Source organism: Pyrus communis, chromosome 13 (genome assembly GCF_041283825.1).
Source record: "Pyrus communis isolate YQ-2024b chromosome 13, ASM4128382v1, whole genome shotgun sequence".
Lineage (NCBI taxonomy): Eukaryota > Viridiplantae > Streptophyta > Magnoliopsida > Rosales > Rosaceae > Pyrus > Pyrus communis.
Window position 1 is genome coordinate 22,961,959 of NC_142577.1, and position 15,025 is coordinate 22,976,983.

The following is a 15,025-nucleotide window of genomic DNA, read 5'->3' on the forward strand; positions in this document are numbered from 1 at the left end:
GGTCAGTGTACCAGTCAAAAGCGTTACTTTTCAGCGAACGCACGAACTGTTTGACGAGGTAGTCTCCCTCTGTCCCAGCATTGTTGCAAGTTTCAACGAAATGGGCGACATGTTGCTTCGGGTTGCCTTTTCCATCGAACTGCATGAATTTTGGGGGCTGATAACCCCTTGGCATCTTCAAAGCATCAATCTTCTTGGAGTAAGGCTTTGAGTACAGTACGGAGTCATGCGAGCTTCCTTCGTACTGTGTCTTGATAGTGTTTGCGATCATCTCCTGTAGCTGCTGGATAGAGAGAGATCCCATGAATGCCGTTGCTTGGTCTAGCTTCGGCTTCTCTTCAACTTTCTCCGCTGGTGGCTCATCTTCTTCGTCGTCTTCTTTCTTTAATAGGCCAATATTTGGGTCGACTTTTACGTCGGGCAGCGCATCTAGTTGGTTGACAAGTGCGGCAATCTGCAAGTCCTTCTCTTCCACAGTCCGTGTGAGCTTTGCGATTGCTTCATTCATCTGAGCTAGCTGCTCCTCGATTGAAGTTGCTCCAGTGGTCATGACTTGCATGGTTGTACTGCCGCTTGGATCAGGGTCGGAGAGTAGGGACTCTGAGTATTTCCTCGGGCTTTCGTCTTCTTTACCTTCTTGAACCGTGATGTAGAAAACATCTTGGATCTCCTCTTCAGTGCCGTTCTCTTGGGTTTGTTGGCATGAAGATTTGCCAGTGTGGATGATGATGCGCCTCCTTACCTTCAGTGGTCCTTTTGTGTCGACCTCTAGGATTGCTTGGCGCTCCATCCTTGAAGGAATCAAGCTTCGAGCGTCGTCTTTTTCTCCTAACCCATCGAGCTTTTCTCCCTTTGGGGTTGTCTTCCTCTTTCCAAAAGGCTTCTCATTATCTTCAAATCTTTCTGAAGCTGATCGTCGCAGAGGAGAGATAACTGTGTTGCTTTGTTTCTTAAGCCTTAACAACCTTTCAAAAACAGAGCTTTGGGATGTCGGCGCGCTAAGCCTCTTGAAGACAGAGGTTCGATCTTGACCACCAATGCGATTAAGCACTGAAGTTCTGGAGCTTGAATGGCTCATCCTATCGAAGACCGACGTCCGAGGGGAGGGTTTAGGCTCTTCTTGGTCTTGTTCAATGCTCACGCTGATGTGTTGAGCGCTAGCTTTCTTCACTTTGCTTGAAATCTTCGCGGGTGCATTTGGTGTGAAGCCAAGTCCAGCTTTGTTGTTGTCAACTCCATAATCATGCTCCTTCAACTTCTTTTGAGTCTCGGTGAGGTCGCGATCTTTGTCGTTGACGGTGTTTGAAACCTTCTTTCCAAGATTTGAAGAGGAAGCAAAGTCATGCCTAGCCTTTGACATGAGTTCGTAAGCATTTGGGTTAAAGCCTTCTTCGGTCTTCTTAGTTGGAAGAGAGCTTGGTTTTACTTTGACGCCATGCTGTGCCTCCAGACGGTTGATGAGTCCGGCGGTTTGCAAGTTTTTCTCCTCTGCAGTCTTTATCAGCCTTGCAATTGTTTCCTTCATCTGAACCAGCTGTTTTTCAATGGAGGTAGTGCCGATAGTCATGACTTGTTCTTTGTTTGAAGCCATGGACTGTGCTTGAATATCTTGAACGGAGACAGAGATGAGAGGTAGAGATTGTCCCACTGGGCGTGCCAAGTTTGTAAACACGAAAAATTCCTGAAACAAGAGACAAGAATACGTGTACAAAATATATTTTTTGTTTGTATTGATTTTGGGGTTACAATCTCTTTGTAATTTGATCCTCTGATTCTATCTTCGTAGGGTGTAGGTTTGTGGATGAGCTGTTGATCCAAAGGGCCGTCGGGGCTTGATCTAGGGATGAACAGTTGATGAACGGATCTTCAAGGGCTTTTGAGCTTGATCTTGAAGACTGGGTGTATGGATTTCTTCAAGGGGGCCGTCGGGGCTTGATCTTGAGGGTTGATGGATGAGCGGATCTTCAAGGACTTTTGGGCCTAATCTTGAAGACTGAGTGTATGGATTTCTTCCAGAGGCCGTCGGGGCTTGATCTTGAGGGTTGATGGACGAGCGGATCTTCAAGGGCTTTTGGGCCTAATCTTGAAGACTGATTGGATGTGTGGATTTGTTGAGGTTGTTGATCCAAAGGGCCGTTGGGGCTTGATCTTAGGACGAACGGATGATGAACACTTTCTTCAAGGGGCCGTCGGGGCTTGATCTTGAGTCGGCGGAAGTTCTTCAAAAGCCGTTGGGGCTTGACCTTGAAGGAGGGTTTGACGAAGAACGAAGAGTGTTTTCTTGATCCTTCGGGATTTTGCTTGAGAGCTTTAGAGTTTCAAGGCTTCAAGGTTTTGGTGTGATGTAAATTCCCTTCTTTCTTTCTCTTCTTCCTTTCTTTCAAAATGAATGTCTTGGCTTCCTATTTATAGAATTCCAAAACTTGATTTTTGGATTTAAATAATCAGATGAAATAAATCATTTCTGCCAGGTAATGACACGTGTCCTATTTGATGACTTTTCCAATTTATTTCGATTTTTCGTTGAGTCACACGCTACATGTAAAATTTATGTGACACGTGAGCGTTGAAATTTTAATTATTGGTCAACATTCATTTCACCGAAATTTCGATGTCCACAATTTCTTGATGATTACTCTCGTTATACTTGGATATTTCATATGAGATTTAAACATGAAGCTTTTTCTTATTTTCAAAAATTTAAATTGCTTGTTGAAAATCTTCTATCTATCCATACAGTTTATAAGATAAAATCTTTCCAAACTGATGGCGGGGGTGAATTTATGAGTAAGGAATTTCAACAATTTTTAATTAATAATGGTATTGAGCACCGGTTAACATGCCCTCATACTCCTGAACAAAATGGTGCTGCTGAACGGAAACAACGCCATATTGTTGACATGGGTCTTACTTTACTTGCCACTGCTAAAATGCCTTCTTCTTTTTGGGTGGATGCTTTCAACACCTCAGTTTATTTAATTAACCGTCTTCCAGCACGCCAATTGAATTATATTTCGCCTTATGAAAAATTGTATAGTCGCAAGCCCTCTTATTTATGTTTTCGTGTTTTCGGTTGTGCTTGCTTTCCCTATTTACGCCCTTATAATAAAAATAAATTGGAATTTCGTTAAAAAAAATGTGTTTTCATTGGTTACTCACTTCATCATCAGGGCTATCGTTGTTATGATATGTCAAATGGACGAGTTTATTTGTCACGTCATGTGGTTTTTGATAAGGAAACTTTTCCATTCGACAACCCTACACAATTCTCCTCAGTCTTGCCGTCAGAAGCTTACTCTCCCGTGGTTATCACTCCTTCTCCTTTACCACCTCTCCCTCAGGTACCTTCATCATCTCATATTTCTATTCCTCATACTCTAACATCCTCTTCTAGTGCAGCACCTCTCTTCCCCTTGCAACCTTCCTCAAGTTCACCATTGTCTACACCTTCACTTTCCTCGCCACCTCATTCTCAACCTGCTCCTGATAGCTCTGACAGTTTGATTTCCATTAATGAGGCTCCTCCACCTTCCTCCGCTTCTGCTCTCTATCCCATGCTCACTCGGTCTAAATCTGGCATTCGAAAACCAAACCCCAAATATGCTTTATTGACATCATTACAAGCTCCTGATTCTAAACCAACCTCGTTTCGCGAGGCAAATCAATTATCTCATTGGCGTGATGCAATGACATTGGAGTTTAAGGCCTTGAAAGCTGCTGGTACATGGGAGTTGGTACCTTCTTCAACTGCTACTCATGTTCTTCCTTGCAAGTGGGTCTATCGCACAAAGCGGAAATCTGCCGGTACAGTGGAGCGATATAAAGCTCGTCTTGTTGCCAATGGATTTCATCAAACGATGGGTGTTGATTACACGGAGACGTTTAGTCCGGTGGTTAAGCATGTCACCATTCGTCTGGTTCTTGCCCTTGCAGTTTCTTATAGTTGGCCTATACGCCAACTTGATGTCCAAAATGCGTTTTTGCACGGGAATCTCTCTGAAGAAGTTTTCATGAAACAACCACGTGGTTTTGAAGACCCCAAGTATCCTCATCATGTTTGTCGTTTACGCAAGTCCTTATATGGCTTGAAACAAGCCCCAAGAGCATGGTTTCATCGCTTTTCTGAATATCTTCTTGATTTGGGTTTTGTGGCATCACAAGCAGATCATTCTCTCTTCATTTTTAATAATCATGGAGTATATTTGATTCTTCTAATCTATGTTGACAACATCCTTATCACAAGCAATCAATGCTCTCATGTTGACTCCCTTATCCATGCACTTGGTCAGAGTTTTTCTATGAAAGATTTGGGACCCCTCCATTTTTTCTTGGGTCTTGAAGCAACTCGTGGAGCTGATGGGTTACATCTAAAGCAGACAAAATATGTTCTCGATTTGTTGCAGCGTGTAGATATGTTGGACGCCAAGCCTTGTGCTACTCCAGCTCAATCTAGCTCCCCACTTCATTCTCTTGATGGTGTTCCCTTGCCTAATCCTACCAGCTACCGCAGTGTGGTCGGCGCTCTGCAATACTTAACCATCACCAGACCTGACATCACGTATGCAGTAAATCAGGTATGTCAGCATATGCACCAGCCCACCTCAGTTCATTGGATTGCAGTAAAACGCATCCTTCGTTACTTAAAAGGCACACCTGAGGACGGGCTTCAGTTTAGTCGCGGTGGTACTGATTTGGTCGGATTTTCAGACTCGGACTATGCCGGGGATCCAGACACTAGACGCTCCACTGGTGGTTTTTGCATATATTTTGGTCCAAATTTAATATCTTGGAGCTCCAAAAAGCAACACACAGTTGCTCGTTCAAGTACCGAATCCGAATATCGGCAGTTGGCCATCACGGCAACTGAACTTGTTTGGATCCAACAACTGCTGCAGGAGCTTTGCATCCGTATTTCGACTCCTTTAATTTGGTGTGATAACACAAGCTCCATTGCATTGGCATCTAATCCTGTGTTCCATGCTCGAACAAAACATGTTGTTGTGGATTATCATTTTGTGCGTGAGCTTGTAGTGGCAAAGTCATTAAATGTCTATCATGTGTCTACTACTTTTCAGATTGCAGACATATTCACCAAGGGCTTATCTGCTGATCGTTTTCATTTCTTAAAGTCCAAGCTCGTTCGTCGTCCGCTCATGAGCTTGCGGGGGGATGATGAAGCTAATGCTGTCCACTAATAATCCCATGATGTCCACTAATAATCCCACTAGCTGCTGTACAACCTGGACAACAGAAGGAATACTCCCAGCCAGACAATCACATGGCTTCTGACGCCTTTATTGTTGTTTAGTTTCTGCCACCTTTATTGTTGTTTATTGCATGCGTGTATATGCAAACTGTATATAAACCATGCTGCCATTGCAGCATTGGTAAGCATAAATATAAGTCATCAAAGACAATACTCTTTACAACCAATCAACCCAACCTTCCGAGTTTTTTTTTTTTTTTTTTTATTACTCCATCTTTTGTAAAACACTTTGGCCTTGTTTGGCACGCCAAATAACACACCGATCGAATATGATTCATGATACGGAAGCAGTTGTTTGGTGCGCTCTCGTACTAAATAAGCATTCGTTTAATTATCCGGTCCTTCAAATTTATCCGGTTGACTCAGAACTATTAAAACACCCCAAAAGCTCGGGATAATTAGTCGGGCCGCATCCTCTCCAACTTCACGAAGCCGCCCTTAACAACTTCTCAAAGTGGGATGTCGAGCAGTTCCTCGACGAGTTCTCCTCCCCAGCCGCCACACCTCTACAATCAGTTCCAAGCAATTACCCGTCTGGTTCGCCGCTTCCTATTCCATCGCGTCTCAGTCGTCGACATCGAAGTGCGACGATGTGGACGAAGATGTAGTTCAGATCAAGAAGGCCAATCTTCATCGTCAACAACAACAAACTCAGCAGCTCAATCATCCCGCAGCCAACGGCGTTGGATTGCGGGGGGCTTCGGCTATCTAGATCCTGAACACTACATTAACTTTCAACTCACCGATAAGATCGACGTTTACAGCTTCGGAACTATTCTGTTGGAGTTGTTGACTTCTCAGAAAGATATCGATTTGAACAGAGGAGAAGAAGATATGATTTTGGTGTTGTACATGAAGAGGGTACTAAAAGAAGAGAGGTTGATGGATATTGTTGATTCAGTTATTGAGGAGGGAGCTGGCAAGCTAGAATTGCAGCGATGAGGCACTGGGATTTCTCGCACAATCGTACTTGAAAGAGGCGCAATCGTCCTTCAATGAAAGAAGTTGCTGATGTTAACTCCGACGACTTCGGTTAACTCGAACTAGTACCACGAATTGATTTCTTTTCTTCGTCAATTTGCATCTTCAGTTTAATTAGTAGTATTGTTTTGGTGATGAATCGATGTGGGTCTTGGGAGATTGAAGAAATTAGGAAGGGGGTTCGTATGGGAGGGTGGGGAAGATGAAGAAAAGGAGGCAAGCTGGGAGATAAACCTCAACCTGGGGTTTTTCCCCTTTTTTCTTTCATTTTTATTTTATGATGATTAATTCCTTTTTACAGTTTTATTTTATTTTATGGTTTTCTCTCTTTTTATTCATTTTAACAACAATTATTTTGAGAATTTTTTAAGAAAATTATTATACTCCGACGTATTATTTGGTGTACGGATTAATCCAACTGAACACCAAATGTCCGACTAATTTAGTCAGTACTATCCGATGACTATTTATCATATCTTATTGAAATAGTCAGTACAGTCTGAGCTGCTAAACGAGACCTTTGAAAGTTACAATTAAGATGTTGTGGTAATGGAGAGATTTTTCAGTGTGATCAGTATACGGGATGGTACACCATGTGTCACTATACAAATGGTGAGATATGTGTGCTAAAATGTTAATAGCTTAAAAAATAAAATTTCCCACCATTTCTATTAAAACACATGATGTATCACTTGTGTTTCCGTCACAAATAAAAATTTCTCCCCTGCTGAGGTTGTAATTTGTTCTTTTGATTTACAAGACTGAAACAACTATAGCTTCCCTGCTTTGCATGACTGACGTGGAGCGGTATATTAGCGACGCTTTATTTGTTCAGTGTCCGTTCAATTCTATTTTTTTATTAAAAGTTTGTAACCTATTATATTTGTCGTGAATATAACTTTCCTTGTCTGCTGAGGTGGTATGTTTTGTTATTTGCATTATTATTGTTCGTTTCATTCATATGCATATGTTCCTTGGAATGCAAGTCAATTTAGTGCTCAGGAACTATATATTTTTACTTTCAGAAACAAGTTGCTAATTCAAAACCATAAGTTGTGTCTCTTGCAGCTCTTTGATATCATCGTACAATTCTAATCTTTGCTTTATTCAGTCAAAATACATCATTCGCAAATAAGAAAATATGCCCAACCTTGCATGGAGATGCAAGTAGTATTCATAATGGAATGCTAGAGAACAAAACTAATTGATTTCTTTCTTTTTCTAATCAATCTATGAAATTGTTGAAGGATTTTTCTTTTTTAGGAGGGGCATATAAATGACGTTTTATCGTAGTAACATAAAATAATGATGTCTATAAAACATGGTGTGGGTTTGATTTCATCGATTCCTCTTTCTCCTAATAACTAACTATTTTATCCACTACTGCTAGCTTTTGTGTAAAAAAAAAAAGCATAAAACTGTATTTTATATACGGTATATTCTCTCGCTAAGCACTTTGCTACAAATGCTATTAACAATATATCAAAAACTTTATTAAACGTCTATTTTTCTTTTTTGAATTTTTGACATACGATAATCATAACCATTCATTAAATCACTCTTGTGCCATAACAGCCTTCAAATTGAATTTTTTTTTTTTCCTAAAAATCATCTTGATAATAAACAGTACTAGTCTAATTATAAAGTTTATATTGTAAAATGAAGCCAAATCGTCGTTGCGACGACTCCTTGCATATAAATGGACCGCTGGACACCAAAGGAGGACGTCTGCGTCCCCAGTTGCCAGCAGCCAAACGGGAGCATCCGTCATCTGAATCCAAGTATCCTAATACCACTACAACCCAAATGTCAAATCGGTTAGAAAATTAGTTATTATTTTATTATTGTTTATGGTTTTTTTGTAGGCTAAGGATATTAGAGTTTCTTGATAGTTAAGAATTAGAGTTTTGTTTTAGTTTTCACTATATATAGTAGTGCTTGTATTAGTTAATTTCAATTAATCAATGACAATAATTTTTCCCTATACTTTTCATCTAAATCAACCCAACCTTCCCACTAAATTTCAATACTTCCAAAAACGAAGGACATAAAAAAAACCCAACTCAACCAGAGGTCGGAGCAACCAATCAACCCAACCTTCCCAGAATTTTTTTTTTTTTTTTTTTTTCCCGCCATCTTTTGTAAAATACTTTTTTACAACACTTTGAAAGTTGCAAGTAAAATGATGTGGTGATGTCTCTTCAGTTCTCCAAATGTCTCCCCTTTACCATGCATTATGCCATTAACCGCCCACTTGGTTTCTCTCTCTCTCTCGCTTCATTTGATATTAATGTTAATTACTTTTTTAATTGTGTTTTGTGGAAGATAGCATTTGTATCCTCTGCTGAGGTTGTAATTAGTTCTTTTGATTTACAATACTGACAACAACTATAGCTTCCCTGCTTTGCATGACTGACGTGGAGTGGTATATTAGCGACCGTTTATTTGTTTAGAGTCCCTACTGTTCTATTTTTTTATTAAAAATTTGTAACCTGTTATATTTGTCGTGAATATAACCTTCCTCGTCTGCTGAGGTGGTATGTTTTGTTATTTGCATTATTATTGTTAGTTTCATATGCATATGTTCCTTGGAATGCAAGTCAATTTAGTGCTCAGGAACTATATATTTTTATTTTCAGAAAAAAGTTGCCAATTCAAAACCATAAGTTGTTTCTCTTGCAGCTCTCTGATCCCATCTTACAAGTTAACTGTGACAAATGGCGGAGGAGAACCCTGTGGATGGAGATGTAATCAAGAAGCAGATCACGGCAACATTAAAAAGACACTCGACAGTGCAGGATTCCCAAAACAGCAAGCAAGATTCGAGCAAGAACAAGGAGGATGGCACCAAAACAGTACCATATTACAAGCTTTTCTCATTTGCGGATACCTTGGATTACATTTTAATGTCTGTTGGTACAATCAGTGCCATTGGAAATGGGCTCTGTACGCCTCTAATGACCGTAATATTCGGAGAGGTGATTAATTCTTTTGGAAGAACTGGGAATACCAAAGAAGTGGTGGATGCAGTTTCCAAGGTAAAATTATGCAACTACAAATTACATCAACGTCTTCAGTTTCGTTGCTAAAATAGAATAATCTTCTGTTGAGAATGAATCCCACATGGATGGGAAGAGGGACCTTGCGTGGACTTATAAGTAAGATGGGCTACTCCCCGTATAGCCAGGAACCTCAACTTTCTTCATCTTCCTCCACCAAATAAATTCTGCATTGAGTAACTCTTTATATTTGTAAATTGTGCCATAAGCAATTGTTATTGACTAGGTTTAATCGAAAATAATTTGGCCAACTCGATATCCTCAGGTGGCTCTAAAGTATGTTTACTTGGGTATAGGTGCTGGTGTTGCTGCATTTCTACGTAAGTATTACTGAACTCCCTGCTGGTATTAAATAAATAACCTGGCTTATCGGAAACTGACATAACCAGCCTTTTCCATGTGCCAGAGGTATCTTGCTGGATGGTTACTGGAGAAAGACAAGCTGCACGAATACGAAGTTTGTATCTGAAAACAATATTGAGGCAAGATGTTGGCTTTTTCGATACAGAAACGAACGCTGGGGAAATTGTTAAGAGAATGTCAGGTGATACTGTGCTCATTCAAGAGGCCACAGGCGAGAAGGTATTTACACGCCACACAAAACCCTTAAGGTTTGCCGTTTTCCCTGGTATCCTCTCAATTTTAAAATTTTAAAATTCGTTTTCTTATTGCAGGTAGGAACCGTTATCCAGTTAATTGCAACATTTATTGGAGGCTTTGTTATAGCATTTGTTAAGGGATGGCTTCTCGCCCTTGTCATGCTATCTTCTATTCCCCCTCTTGTCCTTGCTGGTGCGATCGTGGCCATCCTTGTATCAAAATTGGCAACCCGTGGACAAGCTGCTTATTCAGTGGCAGCAACTGTGGTGGAGCAAACGATTGTTTCAATTAGAACTGTATGCCTACTTGTCCATAAAATATTAATGATGTCTTTGGATAGAGCAAAAACTGATGGGAATACCCAATGCAGGTTGCATCATTCACAGGAGAAAAACAAGCTATATCTAATTACAACAATTCCTTAATTGATGCTTACAACTCTAATGTGCTAGAAGGTTTGGCGTCTGGGTGTGGAATTGGTTCGGTTCTGCTTATTATGATGTGTAGTTATGCTTTGGCTATATGGTTTGGAGGAAAGATGATTCTTGAAAGAGGATATACAGGAGGAGAAGTAATAAATGTACTTTTCGCGGTATTGACTGGCTCCTTGTAAGTTGCACTTCGATAAAATTTGATGAACAAATTTGGTAACATGTCTTTGTTTTTCTGTGCACAGTAAGAATGAAATTTTTATTGACTACTCCCCTTCCCCACTTCACTCCAAAATTAGATATTTGATGTTTAAGTATCAAGATATGATCATGTATATGTATTTTCAGGTCTCTTGGGAATGCATCTCCGTGCATGAGTGCATTTGCTGCTGGACAAGCTGCAGCCTATAAGATGTTTGAGACGATTAACAGAAAGCCAGATATAGATGTTTATGACACTAATGGGCAGCAGTTACAGGATATACGTGGAGAGATAGAACTGAGGGATGTTCATTTTAGTTATCCTGCAAGGCCTGATGAACAAATATTCCATGGATTTTCTCTCTCAATACCTAGTGGTGAAACTGCTGCTTTGGTTGGAGAAAGCGGAAGTGGTAAATCAACTGTAATCAGTTTGATTGAGAGATTTTATGACCCCCAAGCTGGGGAAGTTCTTATTGATGGTATTAATCTCAAAGAGTTCCAGCTGAAATGGATCCGACAGAAAATAGGCCTCGTCAGCCAGGAACCCGTTTTGTTTACTTGTAGTATAAAAGATAACATCACCTATGGGAAGGACGGTGCAACTCACGAAGAAATAAGGGCCGCTGCAGAGCTTGCCAATGCTGCTAAATTCATAGACAATCTGCCTCAGGTTAAATTTGTTGCTTTTATCTAAGTTTCTCGTAATTTTTACCATGAAGTTTTTCCGCAATGATGAAAGCTCGTTGAGACATCCAGTGATCTTTCATATTTTTATTTTCCTTTATCGTCATTTTGTGACATGCTTTTAGGGACTAGACACAATGGTTGGTGAGCATGGGACTCAGCTTTCTGGGGGCCAAAAGCAAAGAGTTGCTATAGCTAGAGCAATCCTGAAAGACCCGAGAATTCTACTTTTAGATGAAGCCACAAGCGCTCTTGATGCAGAATCTGAGAGAGTTGTGCAGGAGGCATTAGACAGAATTATGATTAACCGCACTACTGTCATTGTAGCCCACCGTTTGAGCACAGTAAGAAACGCTGACACCATTGCTGTTATACACAGAGGGACAATCGTTGAAAAAGGTAATGCGTTATTCATATTGTCCTGTTCTACCATTTGAGTGCCAAATCTTACTGTCAGTAGTTCAACAATCATTTGTGTGACAGCTATTACTGTTTAATGTTTGTCAATAATTACTCCACATACCCATTTTTTGAACCGAGCAGGTCCACATTCTGAGCTAGTTAAGGACCCTGAAGGAGCATATAGCCAGCTTATAAGGTTGCAAGAAGTGAACAATACGTCAGACAAGACTGCTGTGAATGATCAGGAAAGGCGTAGTAGTGTGGATTCCCAGAATCAAAGTCAAGTAATTTCACACAGACGATCTGTAAGTCGGGGGTCATCTAGAGGAGGAAATAACAGGCGTCATTCCTTCTCAATCTCATATGATGTGCCCGCTGTACTAGGTGTCATTGAAGTAGCACCTGCGGAATCTGATATTCCTGCTTCAGAATCATCAAGAGTACCTCCAGAAGTCTCACTTCGCCGCCTGGCATACCTGAACAAGCCAGAGATCCCAGTTTTATTACTAGCTACTATAGCTGCAATAGCCAATGGGGTAGTCTTCCCTATTTTTGGGCTAGTGTTTGGCAATGTAATCAAGACCTTATTTGAGCCACCTCATCTACTCCGTAACAATTCCAAGTTTTGGGCATTAATCTTCATTGTTCTTGGTGTGGGGTCTTGCATAACATTTCCATCAAGACAATACCTTTTCGCTGTGGCGGGAAGTAGGTTAATAAAACGAGTCCGATCAATGTGCTTTGAGAAGGTGGTTTACATGGAAGTAAGTTGGTTTGAAGATCCTGAGAACTCAAGTGGTGCAATTGGTGCAAGGCTTTCTGCAGATGTGGCTTACCTGCGAGGGTTGGTTGGAGATTCTCTTGGTTTGCTGGTTCAGAATTTAGCAACTGCAATTGCTGGCTTGCACATTGCGTTTGTTGCAAATTGGCAACTCACTCTTATAATCATTGTTTTGTTGCCTCTTTTAGGGGTAAATGGTTATTTTCAATTCAAGTTCATGAAAGGATTCAGTGCAAATGCAAAGGTAATATCTCCGAAGTCCAAACTTTGTAACACGATCCAGTCTCACATGCATAATTTAATATAAGACTAAGCCAGTTTTATCAATACGGAAAATTCTAAATGGTTGCAGAGAATGTATGAGGAGGCAAGTAAAGTAGCAAACGATGCTATAGGAAGTATTAGAACAATTGCTTCCTTTTGTGCCGAAGAGAAGGTGGTTGAATTGTACCAGAGAAAATGTGAAGGCCCTATTAAGACGGGGATAAGACAAGGCTTAATCAGTGGGATAGGATTTGGTGTATCATTATTTTTGCAATTTTCTGTGTTTGCCTGTATTTTTTATGCTGGATCCCGACTTGTTGCAGAAGGCAAGACAACATTTGCTGATGTTTTCCGGGTATATTTTCTCCCTTGCGCTACAAGTTTTAAGTAGAAAATAGTACAGAGTGCTTCTGCTAAATAAGTTTTTGTTACTTAAGATTGAAATCTTTGTATTCCATGCAATACATATTGAATTTTTGCTCTTCTGCTTTGTAGGTTTTCTTTGCTCTCACTATAGCAACTGTTGGAATTTCTCAGTCGGATTCCCTGGCCCCCAATATTAGTAAAGGAAAGAGCGCTGTTGCATCCATATTTGCAATTCTCGACCGGAAATCAAAAATAGATTCCAGTGACGACTCTGGAACAACTATAGAAAATCTGAAGGGAGAAATTGAATTATGCCATGTCAGTTTCAAATATCCAACTAGGCCCGATGTGCCAATCTTCAAGGATCTTTGCTTGACCATCCATCATGGCAAGGTAACTTACTACCATGTATTAATCAATTTCATTCAATGCATAAGATTTGGACCTCATAATTGGATTTAAGTTACCGGAACTTATAACAATCTTATATTGTTCAGACGGTTGCTCTGGTAGGAGAAAGTGGATGTGGAAAATCGACAGTAGTCTCATTGTTGCAGAGATTTTATGACCCTGATTTGGGTCACATTACACTAGATGGAATCGAAATCCAAAAGCTACCGTTGAAGTGGTTGAGGCAACAAATGGGGCTGGTGAGCCAAGAGCCTGTATTGTTTAATGACACTATCCGAGCCAACATTGCATATGGAAAGGAAGGGATTGCAACAGAGGCTGAAATTAGAGCTGCAGCAGAATTGGCAAATGCTCACAAGTTCATTTGTAGTTTACAACAGGTAGGCACTAACTTAACAACTTTGTCTACATATGCACACATAGAACCGGTCACAAACTTTTGATTAGTAGAAACTGATGGGTTACTAAACAGACAATAACGGTAGACTCAAACAACGGTTTATATACGACTTATTATCGGTATAGTGCCTCCCCTGTTTTATTTTTGATTAAAAGTATGGGTAAACACACAATTTTGGTCACCGTGCTTAAGCTTGATATCACATTTTGGTCACAAACGTTTCAATTTTACCAATTCGGTTTCTGTGTTCTCTATTTTTGCATGTTTCCTTACCAGTGTGTTGCATTGACGAGGACTAGTTGATAAAAACTTACAAACAATATTAAGAACGTTGAAGATTATACGTGTTAAATTTTGAAAACAATGCAGGGTTACAATACAATCGTAGGAGAGCGGGGGGATCAATTGTCTGGTGGACAGAAGCAAAGGGTGGCAATTGCAAGAGCGATAATGAAGGCACCAAAGATATTACTACTAGATGAAGCCACAAGTGCTCTTGATGCTGAATCCGAACGAGTTGTTCAAGACGCATTGGACCGAGTTAAGGTGGATCGAACCACAGTGGTGGTTGCTCATCGGTTATCCACGATTAAGAGTGCAGATTTGATTGCGGTGGTGAAAAACGGAGTGATTGCAGAAAAAGGAAAGCATGAAGCTTTGATCAATATCCAGGATGGCATTTATGCTTCTTTGGTTGCACTGCATGCAAGTGCCTCATCATAGAGGGCCTTTCTATTCTTCTTCTGAACTACTGCAGTAAAAAAAAAACAAAACTCCAAGGAAGAAAAGTATGTAATGTAATTTTATGCAGTACAGCAATGCAACCCTTTGTAAATAAAGTTTGTTTGATTTGCATAGATTTCATGCTCAACAAGAATTACCATTTCAAAAGGCTGAAAGGGTTAGAGCCCTTGACATTTGAAGTGCGAGAGAACCTTACCTACATCTGGAATGCTATATTGATGGTATTTGAACCCAATCATGTATTACATAAAAAAATAAAAAAATAAAAAAATTTAAATATAATAAAGTGATAAAAACAGTGCATGATTGACTTAATATGCCGTCAGCATGTCACCCGAAGTGAGTTTTTTCTCTTGTAGTGCCCCATCAACAACCCAATTCTTCCATTCACAAAACAGCATAAGTGGATTAAGCTTTACTCAAAGTCTCCAG

At 40.2% G+C, this 15,025-nt stretch overlaps 1 protein-coding gene across 1 annotated transcript; it reads left to right on the forward strand.

Annotated features, from left to right (window-relative positions):
* The first annotated feature begins 8,964 nt into the window (after positions 1-8,964).
* LOC137736232 (ABC transporter B family member 5-like) lies at positions 8,965-14,740 on the forward strand. Its single transcript, XM_088682988.1, has 12 exons — positions 8,965-9,285; positions 9,572-9,626; positions 9,713-9,888; positions 9,981-10,202; positions 10,277-10,515; positions 10,686-11,211; positions 11,351-11,624; positions 11,769-12,652; positions 12,761-13,027; positions 13,168-13,431; positions 13,536-13,829; positions 14,219-14,740. Exons 1-12 carry the CDS (start codon positions 8,965-8,967, stop codon positions 14,570-14,572), a joined length of 3,876 nt encoding a protein of 1,291 aa, XP_088539114.1. The 3' UTR covers positions 14,573-14,740.
* The last annotated feature ends 285 nt before the right edge of the window (positions 14,741-15,025 follow it).